We start from the raw sequence: 19945 nt of genomic DNA, 5'->3' as shown, positions 1-19945 counted from the left end.
AACACTGGACATAACCTAAAACCATGGAAGTCAACATAGATTTCTAAGACTAAATCCTAAAAGATTATAAACAAATGGAATTATTTTCTAAACTTTCACTTAAATTCTAAATTGTATCCTAGAGACAAATCCTTATGTTACATTAATATTTAGAGACCAAAGAGAAACTCTTCTTACATTATGATTCTGCACCCAAATGCCAATAATAAAAACATAAACATAACAGATTCTAAAGGAGGGGGCACCTGGGTGGCTCAGTGGGTTAAGCCTCTGCCTTCGGCTCAGGTCATGATCCCAGGTGAGATCGAGCCCTGCATGGGGCTCTCTGCTCAGCAGGGAACCTGCTATCCGCCCCCCACCCCCTCTCTCTGCCTGACTCTGCCTACTTGTGATCTCTCTCTCTGTCAGATAAAGATATAAATTCTTAAAAAACAAAAATAGATTCTAAAGGAAACCAACACCTTTTTTCTACTACTTTATAATGAATGATACAGTATACTAAATCATGTAATAGCTTACCAGAGCACTTTGAACATCTGTCTAATTCCTGTAAATTAGCCACATCCTTAGTAACAGTACTTCAAACTACTATGAAAAGCAGTTAAATGGTGACTAATACAAAGTCATGGTCATTTTGGTACTTACTAGTGTTGGAGAATTCTGATCTGGCCAAAAAGATTCTGGAACAGGCCAATGGCCTATAGGAACCCCAGTTTTAGGATTTGGTCTGACATATATGAGTTTGTGACAGCTATGCCAAGGCTGCGATCCAAAAGGTCTTGATATATCTGGCTGACCATCTGTAGCAAAGAAATTAAAACAAAGAAAGTAAGTATCATTAAGGAAAAAAAGCCATAAAAAGTTAAATTATATCCATTGTTACTTAACCTAGTAAAAATGTCTGAATCTTGCTCAATTCTAAATTTTCCTGTTTCTTTTGAATGGTTCTACTATGACAACTTAACACCTAGATTAAAATTCACGAAACAGTAAAGGCTATAAATTCCAACTATGAATTCAACAGTTGAAAGGAGGTCCCACAGTATCCTTTACTTGCCAGTTCTGAATAAGTAAAACCTACTTTATGGTAGATACTTGTTTAATGAATGGTATTCTTCCCTATTATTAGATGATAGGGGAGAAAACCCAATCTCTTCATCATCCATTGGCTAAGTAAATACTAGGTAAGTATTGCTAAATTAAGATTTCTTTAAAATCATTTTTAACTGAAGCCTAAATATCAAAAAAATTTTATATGCAAATCAAACTCGAGGTATCTACCTTCAATCTAAAATAATTCTAGCAAAATAGCAATGGTCTTCAACAGTTTATTTAACATTTACTTGGTGCCTTACTCTAAGCCAAATATTAAAATAATTTAAAAATAAATACATTCTGTGTCTGAGTCAATTAAAGAAGCTTATTTTTTTTAAAGACACAGTGACACAATTTATATAACTTTGCCATTTTCTGTTCCTTCCCTATTATACCTCTCTGAGAGTAACCAGTTTTTTTTTCCTTATGACCTTTCTGTTCTCCCAATTTACCCACTCAATGGATCACTTCTGCCAAATGTCATTAATAACTCTGTAATTTTGTTATAAGCTATGCCATACTACACAGAGGATCACAGATATATAAGCTGTCCATTGGTTCTAGTGTAACGCCTCTAGCTAATATAAATAGTTCATGATCACAGAATATTAAAATAAAGTCAGGTGGAACTTAACTAAAATAGAATCCAGCTTAATGGCAAAGGCTGGTGGTTCCTCTTTTTTGTAACCACACAAACCATTTGTTTTTGATCAGACTGATCCTTAGAAAAAATGTAGCTAAGGAATTAAACACCTAGGATTAAACATTCTTGTTCAATTAAGGGATACAGGATAAACACATATACTGAAGAGAGGCAAAGTGGCCTTTTTTTTTTTAAAGGGAAGTATGAGGCTGCTAATTAATAAATGCCTAATAAGGTTTTGACTCCTATATGATTATGAACAATCAGTATAAAAAAAGTGATGCTAGTGAATCACTATCAGTTTATCTTCACTTTCCTGTTTAATCTTCCCTCTTTACCAATAGCCATTTTGTCATCTTAATAATTTGACCTTGTCAATCTTAAAGCCAAACCATAGTAATTTTTCAGTTCTAGTTCAACAATAAAGTTTAGAATGTCTATAAGAAAAGTACAATAATACCTTCTACAGGTGAAGGATCTGGTCCTGCTTTTTCAAAGTTTATTACCACCCCACTTTGCACTTTCTGCACCAAAGACTCCAGACACTGATTAAGCATTCTTGGAGAACATACAGAGTATGAGCGGCCTGAGATAAAAAGAATAAAGTTAGTTGCAGAAATTTCTACCTTTAGCAAGCCAGAACCCAAGCCAGTTGTGTTTCTGACACTATTAACAAAAGTTCAATGGCAAAGTTTGACTTTATTTCATTATCTTATGGAAAAATGAAAAAAAAAAAGTCATTTAACCCAAGCCAGTTGTGTTTCTGACACTATTAACAAAAGTTCATCGGCAAAGTTGGACTTTATTTCATTATCTTATGGAAAAATGAAAAAAAAAAGTCATTTTCAATCAACTAACAATTCCATCTTATGACAATATGTACAATTTTTCTTCTAAATGTAGATACACAGAAAACAGAAATTTGATCTGAAAAAAACAATAAGGAAAAAAATCACATTATACATATACTTATATATGTATATTATATAAAATATAAATTAAATATATATAAATAAAATTATCTTCAACTATTACCCAGTATAGTTTATCTTTAATACATATACCTAACATCTAATAACTAACCTTCAAGATCTTACTCCTAATAAATGAAAGTATTATCACTATGAGTAATGCTAAGCACATACTAATGCTAATGCTAAGCAATTATTTAATTGGAAATCAATCAATTAATTAATTAATTAGAAATTACTGCATATTTGACATATTGCACTTTAAGATAGATGGTAGCATGTGCTTTTCCTGAATTTCCTTTGGCTTATGTATTTGGGAATTAAACCTATCTTAAATGAATTTTCCTTTTGTATATTTTAACCTACAGAATTTTTAGTACAGAGCAATAAAATGTTAGTGGTTAAAAAAACTTAAGATCTCTTAAACAGGGATTTTCCATAAATGTATCTAGACCTGTGCTGTCCCATACTGTAATCACTGACCACATATGGATACTGAGATAGCTAGTCCATCTAATGGCTAGTCCAAATTGATATGTATAATAACTATAAAATATATAACTTATTTTGTAACATTAATACAAAAAATATAAACTATTTCAATTTTTAAATGTCAGTTTCATGTTGAAATAGTTTGTACTTACTGACTTAAAAGATACTGAGGTTAGTTTCACCTTTTTAATGTGACTACTATGATAATTATAATTATGTATGTAACTTGTGTCATATTTCTATCACATGTGCTGATCCAAGCCAATGCTGAGAACTAAAAGTCTAATCAAACATCTTAACAATGTCATTTGCAATAAGCTCAATATGGAAAAGTCCTACATTGTTTTTTCTGATTTTACCAGTTATTTCCAAACACAGCTATGTATCATTATATTTGACATATCAAATTACTCATATCAGTTTATACCTGACATGTGATTGTTAAAGGCTATTCAGAATAGAAAACATTAGGCAGTAGTGTGATTCAAATTGACCATCAGCTACACTTAGAAAAACAAGTATCAGATAACAACCTACCTACCTGTATACAGTAACAGTAGTCATAATCATAAAAATACCTACCAATTATTGAATGTCTACATGCCTGGCACTATTCCAACCACTTTATCATATTAATTTATTTAATCCTAGTAACAACTGTACGGCTTACTTTCTCCAGGTTATAAATAAGAAAACTAAAACATGGAGAGGTTAATTTATCCAAGTTAATACGCCCAAGATTCAAACCTTTACAGGACATTAGAAACTTTAATCTGGGTATACTTTGTTCCCTGGAAATTATGATGTTAATTTGAAATCAGTATTTAAAACAGAATGCCTATATGGAATCATACTTATTTGAAAGAATTGATAAATTAAAATACTTTTTCTGAGTCACAATACATATAAAGATTGATCATCTTGATACACAAAGTATCTAGAAGATTATATAAAGGTTGAATTATCTTATTTCTTGAAATTAAAGCATATTCCCAAGAAGTCATTAAAAAACAAAAAATTTGAAAGTATAAAATTGTAGCAATTCTCTCTGCTCCTCTATCCTGTGTCATCATCAATGATTAGGAAATCAATCATCAATCGATTAGGAAAATAGGAGTATAGGAGTTATAATCTTAGTATAAAAAAGAATTACAAAGATGCTTTATAAAAACTAAAGAAAGGGACACCTGGGTGGCTCAGTTGGTTAAGCAGCTGCCTTCGGCTCAGTTCATGATCCCAGCGTCCTGGGATGGAGTCCCACATCGGGCTCCTTGCTCGGCAGGGAGCCTGCTTCTCCCTCTGCCTGCCTCTCTGTCTGCCTGTGCTCGCTCTCTCTCCCTCTCTCTCTGACAAATAAATAAATAAGATCTTAAAAAAAAAAAAAACTAAACTAAAGAAAAAGTTAATAAACTTGAGTCACTTAAATAATAAATACCCATTCTTTTGAAGGTAAAGAGGAAATAGCAAATTTTGCCATCTTTACAAAGTAAACCTATACCCTATGTAATATTTCTTCTATTCTCTCAATCAAAACTCATCCCTTATAATGTACAACTCTCTGTACTGAAGCACAGTTTCTACAATCATGGCTTACAAGCACACACTTTCAAGTCAAGGAGCTGGCTTACTTACTATTATGTAGAGTCCACAAAAAAATCGAACTAAATACAGTGAATCTAAAGGCAGAAGTGGAAAAAAAAATTTCCCACAGAAGTCTACTACACCAGCATTTTAGTAAAATGGAGAAGAAGCAAAAAGAATATTTGTAATAAACTGGGCAACAATCCTTATAGAGGCTAAGAAAGTTAAATTTATTTACTCTAGATGTCTTACAATTCTCATAAAGTGCTTTTTATCTTCAGGACTTCCACCATCATATCAATTGGGCATTTTTTGCTTTGATATCCCTTCACCTCCTTCAAACCTGCATCTCCAGAGTGTCCCCATCTCAGTCCATGTCACAGCCGTTCATCTCCAGTATTCAGGCCAAGTGAGTCATCTAAGAATCATTCTTGATTCATTCTGCTCTCATTGCCCTCATCCTCAAGGTCTCCCTTACATCAGACCACCTCTCACCATCCCCCCAAATCCAACACTTTAAACCAAAGTGCTATCATCGCTTACTAGCCTTTCTGCCTCTATTCTTGCTACTTTACAGTATAGTCTATCCAGCACCTGAAGTGATCGTTCAGAAAAAGAAACAGATGTCACCCCCTAGAAAAAGCCCTCTAGTGGTTCCTCATCACACTTGGAAAATAAAAAATATTTATTATAGCCTAAAAGGCTATTCAATATTCAACCTTCCCCTACCGCTCTAAACCTATTACCTTCTACTCCTCCCTTAGGTAAGCCCCAGCCATATCAGCCTTCCTGTTGCTCACAAAAATATATACTGTGTTCCTTCCCTTACTATTTCCTTTGTATAGATCTTCCTATAGTTTACTCCATTATTCAGATCTCTGCTTGTATGTTAGGAAGACTTATTGTGGTGATCATGTCACAATATGCACAAATACCAAATCATTATGATATACACCTGCAACTAGTATGTTTTAGGTCAGTCCCACCACAATAAAGACTCAGTAAACACAATGTAACAATGATTTTAGAGGGATTAATATTTTTAAGACACAACTAAAAATGATTAAGCCCTGTTAAAACAAGAGTCCTTAACTTCAATATTAGAGGTATAGAATTTATAAAAGAATAAATGTTTTATTTCTTTAAACAAATATGATAATCTCCAAGGATAAGGAGCGCATTGATTCGAACCAGTATAGTTCAAACTTTTAGGTTCATGGTTTTAAAAAAAGTCACCTCCTCAAAGACCTTCCAAGAATATTCATTCTCTGCTTCAAGTTACTCTCTACATCCTTACCCTGCTTCTTCCTTAGAGTAAGTAGCACTCTCTAAAATACTAATACTTATTCATTTTGTGATTTTATCTGTCACATAGTCCAAAAAGTGATCTTTGTTTATTGTTCCTGCTGTTATTTCCAGCATTAAAAACAGTTACATAGAATGGACACTCACTAATTACCTAATAAATGAAAAATGCTTGCAATGACAATTTTACAATATTTTTAGAGTATACCTAGAAAATATAACAACTTATTAATGATTGTGACAACACAGGTACATTTCTTTCCAACTTTTCCTTAGTGACATAAATTACTCTATCATGGGAAAAATAAATGTACACACACATTAAGTTAAAAAATGCACATGAAATGTTAGTAGAAATTACTTATTTGGAAAGTGCAATGCCAGTGGATATTAGCTTTCCTGTTTTTTTCTATTTTTCTAGTGTTTTATCCTCAAAACTTTCTTTAGGAAATAGTCTTAAAATAATAAAAAAAAGAAAATATTATTCAGATCTATGAAAAGGTGAGTGGCATTTGAACAGCTTCTCAATATTCTTAGAGCAAGAGTAAGAAAGAGTCAAATAAACCACTACATCAAGGAGAGATTCAGGATGTGTATTCGGGGGAGCTTCCTAATTTCTTGACCAAAGTTTCTGGGTGATTGAAAGATATTACCAAGGGTCACTTCAGAATCTTCTCCTCTGGAGATGTTCCTTTCCAAGAATAAACAAAATAGCTTTAGTACATTCCTGCCCAAAGACAAGGATATTAACCACTACATGATGTCTCAGGTTCACTGCGGACCCTCTCTGATTATACCACTCACTTCATTTCCCACTCGGAATATTCTTGATCCTAGAAGCAAAAGTTATAGCACATATAGTCCTATAACTTTATCATAATTCTGATCTCAAACTAAGCATGTATAATAAAAAAATTTCCAAGGCAAGAGTGTAAATAAATTACAACTTTAAGGCCTTGCATCTGTTAATAAAAACCCTAGAGCTTTAAAAAAAAAAAAAAAAAAAAATCAGGATTTTAGCAAGTGGGTCCGTCCAAGTCTGAAAACTAAAATTTTCTGAATACAAATGTGAATCTACCCACAGAAACAATGAGGACTGTCACTGAAAAATATCATTCATGCACAAGGAAACAAGGCATTGTTAACAGTGGATTTTCAAATTTAGATAGATAGCTTTTCCCTTTAAAAATATATGTATATACCTTTTTAAGTAAACTGTGAAGGAATGACAAGAGTTCACCAGAAAGTACTTCTATAAATACAAACATTTAATAATGTGAAGAATAACCTCTTAATTTATTTACTTCATATACCTGTGTAGGGTACCCTTTCTGTCTGAGAATTTTAGAAGAAAGGCACCTAAAATATTAATTGAACCTTAGATTCTCCTTTAACTTATGAGCCTGTCTATCATGGAATCTCAATAAGGAGCACTGCCTGTGTCTAGAGACTAAGGCCACCGGCCCCTGACACAGGTGAAATAGTGGTATGTCAGATTTGGACATTGAGTGAGTACTAAATTAAATTTGTTACGTGAAAACTAAAATGCTCCGTGAAAGCAAGAATACCACTGCCTGTCATATCCACTACTGCAGTCTTAAAGCATAGAATAGACACTCAATACATAGCCGTATGAATTAAACACATCTGCTGACCAATTCCAGATTACAGAAGTTCTGAGTCTATTCACATATTATTTTTCCAGAGTATCCTTATTGTTCACTTAACAAAGTGACTACCTGATATAGCTGCATAAGACCTCACTACCTGTTCCTCTAACCTACTACATAGCTTCCTCTTTGCCTCTAGGGAAAACTGTACTTAACCAAGGAATCAATATTACATAGTTAATGGGATGATTTTCAAAATTCTGTTTATTTTCAGAGAAAATAGTTTTACTGCATTCATGAACCATTGGTTCATGAGGTAAGACATAGGTAAGACATAGGTAAGACAGAAGTTTAACAACTTCAAATACCAGCACTTTCTATATGGGTAGAAAGAAATACCATTCATTTCAGATCCAATCGTATTAAATCCCATTCAAATCAGATCACAGAAGTTCACTGATAAAGTTGTAATAGTTTTAATTCCTAACATTAACTCGTTGATCAAAAACAAACATGGAATTTTTGAAATGTACATTTAAAACATTCAGATAAACTCTGCCTTAAGTCACTGAATTACTGCCAGCAAAGAAACTTACCGCCTGTTACTTCACACATTGGTGTGATCGCAGAGTCATCTAAAGGCACACCTGTCAACTGTTCTGTTTCTACTGACATGGTGCCAGGCAACCGCAACACTAGTGCAAAGAGTCTCTGATCCCAACGAAAAGGTTCCTTGGTCAATTCACTTCCAGGCAAAGGAGAATTAAGAGGTAAATGGAGCTGAAAATAAGGGGGAAAAAATAAGATTCCACAGGCTGTTTTTCCCAAAAGGCCACATTAATTACACATATATTAAAACTAAATATCATCAGTCTCCTATCACTCAAAAAACAAATGCTTATAAAGAAAAGATACGGCAAAAATAAGCACGTGAGAGGCTGTTACATCAATTTTCTTAAGCTTTTCCTCTAAAGACCTCAACTGAAAAACATCTATTATTGTAATGCTTTTTAGGTTTCCATTCAACTAACCACCAGGTGCTGGACTGCTTCCAAATAAATTATTTCATTTAATCATTAAAACAAGCCTCTAATAAATATCTTACTATTCCTATTTTCTAGATTAAAAAATGTCTCAGAAAGAATAAGTGATCTGGCCTCCTAGGATCAAGTCAGTACTTTTTCTAGTATACCACGGCAGCCACAAACGTTTCCAGTTAATAATTTTAATTAGGCTTAATTTTTTGACAAAACATTTATTCCCAAAGCATCTGCATAAAAGAAAATTTGTCACTCTAATTACATATTAAATGTATTAAAAATAATGATTCTTACCACATCTGAGTAAAGGAAGAGGGCTTTTATTTTTCCATGTGTTTTTTAACAGCTATCTTTCCCCAATCCCAACAGACCTGCTAAATTTGGATCTTGGATTCTTAAGAATCTTCAGAGTTTGAAGTGATTCTAATGGGTATCTCTGCACCAAGTAAGTAACAGAGGACCAAGAGAATCCACACACAAATCTTAGCGTAACTAAATGGCGATAACCAGAAAGAATGTGTATCAAGAAGTGATGCAACAGCAGATGCGGAGTACTGAAAGGAAAAAGGGGAAAGGGAAGTAAAGGTTGAACTAAACCTCACCACGCCTTTTATTCTAGCTGCCAGTTTACAGGGACTGCTAGGGACACGGAATCAAGTTAAATACCACCACAAGAGGCAACAAGTCAAATCCAGCAAGCGGGAGACATCCTATAGGACAGATGATCTGCCTTCTCCAATAAATCAACAGCATGAAAAAGCAAAGACTGGGGAGTGAGGAGGGTGGTGGAACATTACACAAGAAAAGACAAAGAAATCAAAAGCCAAGATTTTTTGAGAAAATATGGAATATACATTACTGCAATTATTAATATTTTATGTGTGATAATGACATGGTGCCCAGGAAAACAAAAAACTTCATCACATATATAATTCTTAAAAATAAAAATAAAGCCCAGGATTACCATACTTGCGGATTTATTTAGAGTTTTCTCTAAAATACAGAAAATACTTTAAAACATCACTTCCAAATTAATTGCCAAAGTTCAGACTGCTTTGGTCATTCAGCAAACATAACTATTGTTTATGGCCTTTCTATTTCTCACCTCAAAGATTTCTGCACTTGATAAATTAGGGATTGAAGTCATTCTACACTGACTTAAGACTCAATTTTTTTTACGAGTTACCTTAAACCATTAAAAAAAAATCAAATTCTATTCTCAGAAGAGGATTCCTAGTGAAGCTCTTGCTAAGCTGGCATCTCTCTGAAAGCTTCATGCCAAGAGAATACGCTGCAAGATCCAAATCAGTCAAGGTTTTGTGACCATGGCCAGGAGTCTTGAGCCTTTCCTCTGGCACTGATCCTACTCAAGGCAGAAGTCAGAGGCAGTAGAACGGAATGTTGAAGAAATCTGGGCCAGGATGTTCTGTGAGGAAGGTTTTCTCTAACCTCTCTCTGTGACACTTGGAAAACAGCTGAGGAACTCCAAGCTCTTGCTAATATTACCACACCTTGCCAGAAGAGAAAGAGGAAAACACTGTTTCCATCATCTCCTTTACTCCAGACCAGTCACCTCTGCACCTGGGAAGCACAACCACCGAGTGTTCGGTCATTTTCTAAGATCACAATAACATGAGGGCACAAGTAGCAATGGAGGAAGGAGGAGGAATAGTTACTCTGGGATATAATCAATACATGGAACTGTCTCAAGAGTCCACAGGATAACAGCACTGCAAAGACCTCAGACATAAGCAGTGCATAGGACAATGACAGTTTCCGAACTGTATACACATACACACACAGCTAATCAGATTAATTCTCTCTCTCTCTTGCTTCTCCACACTCACAGACAGAAAGGCATACACATACACATGCACACACACAAATCAAATAATTTAATGATAAGCATCCACAAGGGAGACAATATAAAACAAAATAACTGGCCTTTGTGGAATGCCAGATCTGGAAAATATTTCAAGCAAAATAAACAAAACAACCAAGAATGGTCACAAACATATTTCATACACAGCTATATCACTTTTATAAAACTTGTCAAATTTTTATTTAGTTTTCTATCATTGCCCCTTCCCCATATCCCCTCTCACCAACAGAGGAGGGGGAAAAAAAAACCCTATAGTTGAAATGTGCCAGTAATATTGGAAGGAGCAATGGTAGGCAAACAGAGACAGTAAAAACACAAAGAGCCTGAAAGAAAAATATTCTTAAGAAGGTTCAATTATTCCAAATCTAAAGTCTACAACTGAAATTCTAGCAGCATGTTAAAATCAGAAATGGAGGCCTTTCCGAATATATGGACTCTGAGAATCAAGGCAAACTGCACATAAATCAAGAAATAAATATAAAATTAACCATAAGAAAAATGTACAAAAACACAAATGGGTAATTCTCAATAGTGAAAAATGGGAGAAAAAAATACTTAAAGGAAATCCATATGGCCAGACAATACAAATTAAAAATATGAGGGAGGGCATCTGGGTGGCTCAGTCGTTAATCATCTGCCTTTGGCTCAGGTCATGATCCCAGGGTCCCAGGATCAAGCCCCGCATCAAACTCCCTGCTCAACAGGAAGCCTGCTTCTCCCTCTCTCACTCCCCCTGCTTGTGTTCCCTCTCTCGCTGTGTCTCTATCAAATAAGTAGATAAAATCTTAAAAAAATATATGAGGGATATATCATTTTGCACCCATCACATGAGCAAAATTTTAAGGGTTGACAAAAGTGATGAGAAGTGTGTGTGTGTATCTCAATGGAAACTTTCCATCACTCATATATAACCATTTTAAAAAACAATTTGGTAAGATCTGATAAGCTGAAGATTAGCATACATCAGGAACCAGCAATGCCATCTCTAGTTATACATCTTAAAGAAACTCTCATATATGTTTACAGGAAGCCAGGTAAAATACTGTCTACAGCATTATTTGAAACAGGAACACAGGAAACAACCTAGAAGTCCAATAAGGGAATCAATAAACAAACTGTGGTCTGTTTATAAATCAGAGTTTAAATGAATAAACTCAACCTCTAAGATCCAACACGGATACATCTCAAAACAGTATTTTTTTAATATAACATACATACAATTCATGCATCCATACATAAAAGAACATAAATCACGAGTGTACAGCTTGGTGAACTTTCACAAGATGAATGTCCTCGTGTAATGAACATTTTTATCAAGAAACAGAAACTTAGTAATTTATGCCCCTCCAGTCATTCTCTCTCCAACTGACGTTTTCCTTGATTTTGAACTTTATATAAATGGAATTACAGAATATGGTCTCTTTGGCTTATGGCTTCTTCCATTTAATATTATGGGATTGAGATTCATACTGTTGCATATTTAAGTGTAGGTCATTCATTCCCATTGCCACATAGCATCTGAGTATAAAAGACAGAGAGAGGGAAAGAGAGAGAGAGACAACAAAGGAATAGAGAGAGAACATGTACTAGAGTTTATCTATTTTTTTTTTGTTGATAAGCATCTGGGTTGTTTCCAGTTTCTAGTATGAATAGTACAACTATGAAATTACGCCATGTCTTTTTATGAAAAACCTAGACACGCGCTTCTGTTGATATACACTGAGGAGCAAAAATGCTCAGGTCAAGTGCCTGCTAAAGGCTTCTGCCTGCTTTTTAAAAAACTGAGTTAACATTTTTTATTGATTTGAAAAATTAGTAATATATTCTGGATGAGTCCCTTGTTAGATATGCATACTATAAATATCTTCTCCCATTTTGTGACCTCTTTTACTATTTTAGTGGTATCTTTTGATAAACTGAATTTCTTATCTTAACACATTTTTTCTTCCGTGGTTAGTACTTTCTGTGCCCTCAAAGGTCCTAACAATTTCTTCTATATTCTTCTAAAAGTTTTACTATTTTACCACTTACATTTAAATCTGAAATTGAGTTTGTTCTGTGAGTAGTAGAGGTAGATTTTTTTCTCAAACATACTGACATACTATTAAAAAAACATCCTTGGGGCACCTGGGTGGCTCATTGGGTTGAGCCGCTGCCTTCGGCTCGGGTCATGATCCCAGGGTCCTGGGATTGAGTCCCGCATCAGGCTCTCTGCTCAGCGGGGAGCCTGCTTCCCCCTTTCTCTCTGCCTGCCTCTCTGCCTACTTGTGATCTCTGTCTGTCAAATAAATAAATTAATTAAAAAAAAAACCAAAACATCCTTTCTCCATACTGACATACTATTAAAAAAACATCCTTTTCTCCACTGTTCTAGAATACCACCTTTTTTCTTATATTGGGGGACAACTATAAGTGTGAGTCTATTTGTGAATCAAAACAGTATCAGATGAAAAGAAAGCAAGATGAAAAATGACACAGATAAGCATCTGCGTGCACTGTTAAATTATTACTTAATATAGTTTTATATATGTATAACATGTACATGTAGTAGAAGTGAGAAAGGTAAACTAAAAAGCTACATACCAAATTCATGATGGGGTGAGGTGGGGAAGAGGGAAGAAAGTTAACACTGAGTAGGGGAACAAAGGAAACTACAGCTTAACGATCTGCAGTGTTCTGTTTCATTTACTAAAATTTTAAAAATCTACAACAAAAAAGAACAAAATTTCGCAAATATGCTGAAATTTTTTATCATTTATCCTTATCTATCCAGAATACCTGAATATGTTAATATGAAGATAAGTGTCAAAAGCAGATAAAGTGTTCATTCAAGTAGTCAACTATTATGTTTTATACAAAATCAAAGACAAGAAAATTTCATACATGCCTCAACTTAAAGTAGATTAGATTATAATCACAAACCCAAAGGTCCCACATTTTTAAGGACTTCAACAAAGAGTTCTCCTTGATCAGTTATTGCAAGAGAGCAAAATACTCCCTGAAAATTATGCATGCTTCTTTCAGTCATCATTTTTTATTCACCTACCAAATATTAAGCATCTTTTAGGTTCTGGGTATTTAAAGATGCATAATAAAATGAGGTCCCATCACTCAAAGAGTTCAGAGGAAAGGGATCATGTTCCTAAAGGAATTTTTTAAGAGGTGTGTTGGGAGGATAAGCTAACCAGAAAACTACAATACTGGTTAGGAAGATATTTATTAGCTTATTTCTGAAAACTTGGCAGGAAAAGAGTTTCATAAAACTTAATTGCAAGAAACTTTACTATAAGAGTATTTAAAGTTAAGTGTCTACACTGAGGATGCTAAAAAGAATTGGTCATTAACAACACTTATAGAGTAGTTATTACTATACGGCAAACATCGTTCTAAACCATATATATGGCTCATATATATATAAAATATATATACATATATTAATTCATTATATATTAACATTTATATACATTAATTCATTGAACCCACAAAAATAAACAAATAAGATAAGCACCATACAATTCCTATTTACAAATGATAAAAACGCCTGTTTTTGCACAAAGAATTCCAATAACTTTCTGGAAAGTACACAGTAAATAGTAAGGAGACAGAGTTCAAACCCAGCCGGTCTGGCCCTTGATTCTGTGCTCTTAACCACTTCATTATACTGCCTAACCACTAGTGAAACCATTACCTATATTTTTAAAAAAATCAAGTGGTAAGATAACCACATGAAAAAAAACAACAACTTATTAAATAGAAAAAAGGAAAGTTTAATTATGAAAAATAACTACTTTTAGAAGCAAATTTTAAATCACCCCTTTAAAAATCTAGTGATTTTAAGCCACTAATTAGTAATATTTTATAAATAATTTAGATTGTTTTATGAAATGTTCTATGCTTTCCCCCCAAGTTACTCCTTTATCCAATGTAAAGATGCAGTAATATATTTTCTCCCTCCTACTGTTCTCTCCCAATTCCTAAGTACATGACTAATAACAATAATAAAAGCAAGCAAGAATAATAGCTAGGATATTGAGCACTTACTATGGGCCAAGCAAAATTCTATGAGCTTTTCATATATTTAATAACAAACCAGTACGGGTACTATTATTATCCCCATTTTAGAGAGAAGTTGTAATGTAAGATTCCATGTCAGAAGATACATATTTGGAGGATATATACTCAAATAATCCCTGCTATATAATCAAGTTTAGACCATGTAAGGACCGCAAATTTTAAGAACTGGCTTTCATATGCAATTCAAGAATAAACTCCCCATAATCATGACATTACTGGTCTTTATTAGGGTCTTCATTAGACTGTATTTGGCAAAACCTCAGTCTAATGGACTTATTAATAAGCAAAGAAAATTATTGTTTATAATAACAAAGTTTTATTTTTACTTGTATACAATTGAAGTTTTCTATATTATTTAATTTTTTTAAAGATTTTATTTATTTTAGATAGATGAGTGCAAAGAGGGTGAGGAGCAGAGGGAGAGAATCTCCAGCAGACTCCACACTCCACACTGAGCACAAACAAGGTCTGAATCGGGGTTTGATCCCACCACCCTAAGATTCATGACCTAAGCTGAAACCGAGTTGGATGCTCAACAACCTGAGCCACCCAGATGCCCCTCTATATTATTTTAAATGATTCATTTCACTGATACCACCATTCCAGATAACTTATGTAATTATCCTGGTAGTTGACAGAAAAGGAAATGTAACTCCCGCTTAAATTTAGGAAAACTGTCCTATTTCTCCTTCTTTCCTTTGGAGATCTATCTTACTGACTTTTTACCTTTGAGTCTTTCCTGAACTTCTTATTAAAAAGGAATAAATTTATTTTTCCACAGGTATCAAAAGTAAAGGGCAGATTAGGTAGGTAGGTCTGATGACAGTCTTATCATTAGGCTTGCTCAACCTTTGTTATAAAAGTGCAATCTCTCCTTCATTCAACCTTTTTGTTTTTGATTACGGTTCAAATCCTAATTATTTGTGACTGTGCTAAGAACGGACTAAGGCTCAACTTAAATTTTAATTATTCTATTATTCATTGAGCACCTACTAAAGCATGGCATTATGTTAAGATTTAATAAGGACTATACCAAGCCAAATAATATGAGATGTTTTAGTTAGCTCACTTTAAGAGAAACTATAAAACCTTAGATAACCAGAATTTATAAACTTATAAACTTATAAAACCTTAGATAACCAGAATTCTTACACATTAACTACTTATTTTTAGACCCACAGAATGTAAAAAATAAGTCAGCAAATAGTAAAAAAAAAAAAAAAAAAAGAAAAGAAATTTATTTTTAAAACATCTTTAATTCAGAAATCAAGCAGATTTCTCCTCGTATACAACCACCTAACTGGCTCCTGGATAATGTCCGCACCAGAGCCAACCATAAGAGTCAAGACTGACTGATCTGTACCAACACTTAGGAGGTTTCCCTTACACTTAGATATTCTGCCAACTGGTTCTATTACAGAAGTAACTCAAATAGTAAGTCCTTTAATAATCATACTTCCTACCTCATTTTTTTTTTAAGATTTTATTTATTTATTTGACAGAGAGAGATTACAAGTAGGCAGAGAGGCAGGCAGAGAGAGAGGAGGAAGCAGGCTCCCTGCTGAGCAGAAAGCCCGATGCGGGACTCGATCCCAGGACCCTGAGATCATGACCTGAGCCGAAGGCAGCGGCCTAACCCACTGAGCCACCCAGGCGCCCCCTACCTTATGTTTTAATGACCGATTTACCTGGCACCTATTTACCTATCCCACTAGTTTGAGGGAGGGCAAAGAGAAGGATCTTACTCTTTTCTGTGCCCCACCTCCCATCACAGTACTTGTCAAATGAAATAAATGAGGTCTTCCCCATTCCCACAGCAGAAGAAAAGTACCAGAGTAAGAGGGGTAGAGTGAGAGCTGTAGTCAGAACACAAGCACCTCTCAGTCCTGCCAATAAGACCTGTGCTCTCCCCATCCCAAAACACACACAGATGTGGATGCAAACACACAAACACAGAATCTGTGGTAATGTTTATGGAAGGTCACAAAACCAGGTAGTCTTATCTTCAAGAGCTGGGAGGATTACTCTCTTACTATGTATGTACTTGATCTCTATGCCCCTTGTATGTACCCACATAGGACACAAAAACATGAGCTGCAAAAACCTGACACCTAGAGCAAGGGGTGGAGAAACAGTCATTCCATATGTTGAAGCCATAACAAGTTCTTGGCCTTATATATAACTTCAATTTTACTTTGATCTACGTGACATTTTTATTAATGTTTGTCTTCTCAACTAGATCAATGGTGGTAGAGCTCCTATTTGTTTTTACTCACCATTTGAGACTCAGAGCCTAGCACAGTGTCTGATTCACAGAAGAAACTCAATAAATATGGCTGAATGAATAAATGATGTATGGATAAATAAGGTGACTGACTAAGTTGTGAAGGCCACTAAGGAATCTAGTGAACAATGGAAAGCAATCAAACATTTTTAACAGCAGAATAACACTCAAGTGGTGTGCTTTAGAATCGTTATTGCCGTGATATGACAGGCTCAAAGTACTTGATGATATAACATGTGTGAGTACAGGAGTAAGTGATTATCTGGTGGCTGAACCAGGGAAGGCTCACAGAAAAGCAGCATCTGAGTAAGTTAGGAAAATGAAAAGTTGACTAAAAATCTAGAACCTTTTGTAGATTGGGTGATGGCATGTACAGGGTGAAGATCATCATCAAAAATATAGGAGGCAAGAAATAAAAAAAATACTAGGATGAAAAACAAATTAAAATTCAAAGGTGCTGGACAGTAAAGTAGAAAGGAGAAACTGAAGATTTTAAGAAGGCCTTTAAGAGTATGGTAACGTTTTAAGGGCGCCTGGGTAGCTCAGTCGGTTAAGCATTGGACTCTTCATTTTGGCTCAGGTCATGATCTCAGGGTCATGAGAGAGACTGAGCCCCACTCTGGACTCTGCGCTCAGCAGGGAGTCTGACTCTCCTTTTCCCTCTGCCCCCTGCTCATGTACTCTGTCACACAAATAAATAAATAAATCTTTAAAAAAAAAAAAAAAGGAATGGGTAAGGTTTTAATATGGGGGAGACAGAGGAACAACATTCAGAGAAAGGGAATATATGAAGGAAAAAACCAGAAGTATTCAGGCATTTAGTAGCCTATTGAGTCAAGTTTAGAGAAAATAAAAAAGAATGACAAGAATTTTTTTCTTCACCTACTAGCCATTCCCTAGTCTTTTCAGTCCACTAAAACAACTCCCACACAAAGTCACCCATGATTTTTTTTGGTCATTGTGATAAATGACAAGTATGGAAAATGTTCCCGGCCTAAGTCTTAACAGGCCTCACAACTTCATTATCGCCAGCTCCCTCGTAAGGAAGATTGAACTTGACCACTGACTGATCAGACATCATATGGAGACAGAAGCCACAGGGACAAGCAGCAAAGTGCCCAGGCAACAACGAGTACCAAAGCCCCAGATTATAAAAAAGGCCATCTTCAATGTGCCAGCCGCAGGTTATGAAAAAGTCCACCTTCAATGTTCCAGCCCCAGTTAAGCAGCCAGCTGAATGACCTTCAACCCACAGAATCCTGAGAAATAATACAGGGTTTCAAGCCTCTAAGATTTATGATGATGTATTACACAGAAATAGATAATGGTGCCATTAAATCTAGAGGAGATTTTTCATAGTTAACTTCCCAGCAGTATTCAAATTACCACTCTTTAGACACTTCTCCTTTAGCTTTCACATTGGAATATTCTCATGGTTTTCCCTCCTCTTCTCTGGCTGTTCTGTCTTCTACCCTCAACACACAACCCAGACTCAACCTTCAATACCATTAAATGCTACAGATCCTCAAGGCTTAGTTTTAAGTCTTGGCCAATCTACATTTTAAACCTTCAACGCCTGCCCACAGCTTCATTTACTACCTATACTCAGATAAAATTAAACATTTTTATATATCCAGCCTAGGTCTTTCTTCTGAGCATTCTTCTGCCTACTTGATATTTCCCTTGAATGGCTCAAAGGTACCTTAAACTCAACCTTCAAAACTGAAGTCATGGGGCGCCTGAGTGGCTTAGTGGGTTGGGCCTCTAACTTCGGCTAGGGTCGTGGTCCCAGGGTCCTGGGATCGAGCCCCACGTGGGGCTCTCTGCTCGGCAGGGAGCCTGCTTCCCTGTCTCTCTGCCTGCCTCTCTGTCTACTTGTGATCCCTGTCTGTCAAATGGATAAATAGACTCTTTAAAAAAAAAAAAAAAAAAAAAAACTTATATGAGTTTAAAAAAAAAAAAAAACTGAAGTCATGATTTTCCTCCACCCAAAATGATACTCTTTCAACATTTTCTAGCTCAGTGAATGGTATCATAATCTCTCCAGCACTGCAAGAAGCCATCTCCCTCTTCTTACTTCTTCCTTATTATACCCTTCCTACCTCTTCCTTATTATACTCCAAATGTAATATAATGTATGTCACCAAATTTGGTTGATTTGACCTTACAAATATCTCTTAGGGCGCCTGGGTGGCTCAGTGGGTTAAGCCTCTGCCTTCGGCTAAGGTCATGATCTCAGGGTCCTGGGATTGAGTTCCACATCAGGCTCTCAGGCTCTCTGCTCATCAGGGAGCCTGCTTCCTCCTCTCTCTCTGCCTGCCTCTCTGCCTACTTGTGATCTCTCTCTGTCAAATAAACAAATAAAATCTTTAAAAAAAAAAAAATATATATATATATATATATATATCTTAAAATGACTACTTCTCTACCATCACCAAACTCCTCAGCCAATCCATTAGCAGAACTAATGCAACAATGCCTAACTGGTCTTCCAACATCCATTAGTCTCCCCTCCTCCACCAAGTATCTCCAAATAAAACTCTTGGATGGCCTCCTATTGCTTTTATTTTAATAACAACATGACTTGGCATTGCTTCGAGTCCCTTATGTGGTCAAGCCAACCTTCCATTTTATACAATGATCTCTTTTCTTTTAATGCACTAAGTCACATGAGCTTGTTTCTAGTCTTGTTCTCAAAACATACTCCTTTTGGTGGGGGTGGGGGAGCCTGGATGGCTTAGTCGGTTAAGTGTCTGCTTTCTGCTCAGGTCATGATCTCAGGGTCCTGGAACTGAACCCCACCTTGGGCTCCCCACTCAACAGGAAGCCTGCTTCTCCCTCTCCCCCTGCTTGTGCACTTTCTCTGTGTCAAATAAGTAAATAAATAAATCTTTAAAAAAAAAACAAAAACTCCCAATGGGAAGATTCTTTGCACAGTCTGATATGATCATATTTCCCACTTTCTGTG

The 19945-nt window shown here is 35.3% G+C and overlaps 1 protein-coding gene across 2 annotated transcripts in view; it reads right to left on the bottom strand.

Moving 5' to 3' along the window:
• Positions 1-19945, bottom strand: part of INTS6 (integrator complex subunit 6) — a 91076-nt gene that overhangs the window by 25128 nt on the left and 46003 nt on the right. For both annotated transcript variants that reach the window (XM_044249663.1, XM_044249664.1), the window contains 3 exons: positions 8294-8477; positions 2199-2324; positions 646-800 (listed from right to left, as the gene is read on the bottom strand). In XM_044249663.1, coding sequence (XP_044105598.1) covers positions 646-800; positions 2199-2324; positions 8294-8477 — 465 coding nt within the window. The remainder of the gene's footprint in view (positions 1-645; positions 801-2198; positions 2325-8293; positions 8478-19945) is intronic.

Source organism: Neovison vison, chromosome 5, assembly GCF_020171115.1.
Source record: "Neovison vison isolate M4711 chromosome 5, ASM_NN_V1, whole genome shotgun sequence".
Lineage (NCBI taxonomy): Eukaryota > Metazoa > Chordata > Mammalia > Carnivora > Mustelidae > Neogale > Neogale vison.
This window is presented reverse-complemented; position numbering and strand designations above follow the sequence as displayed.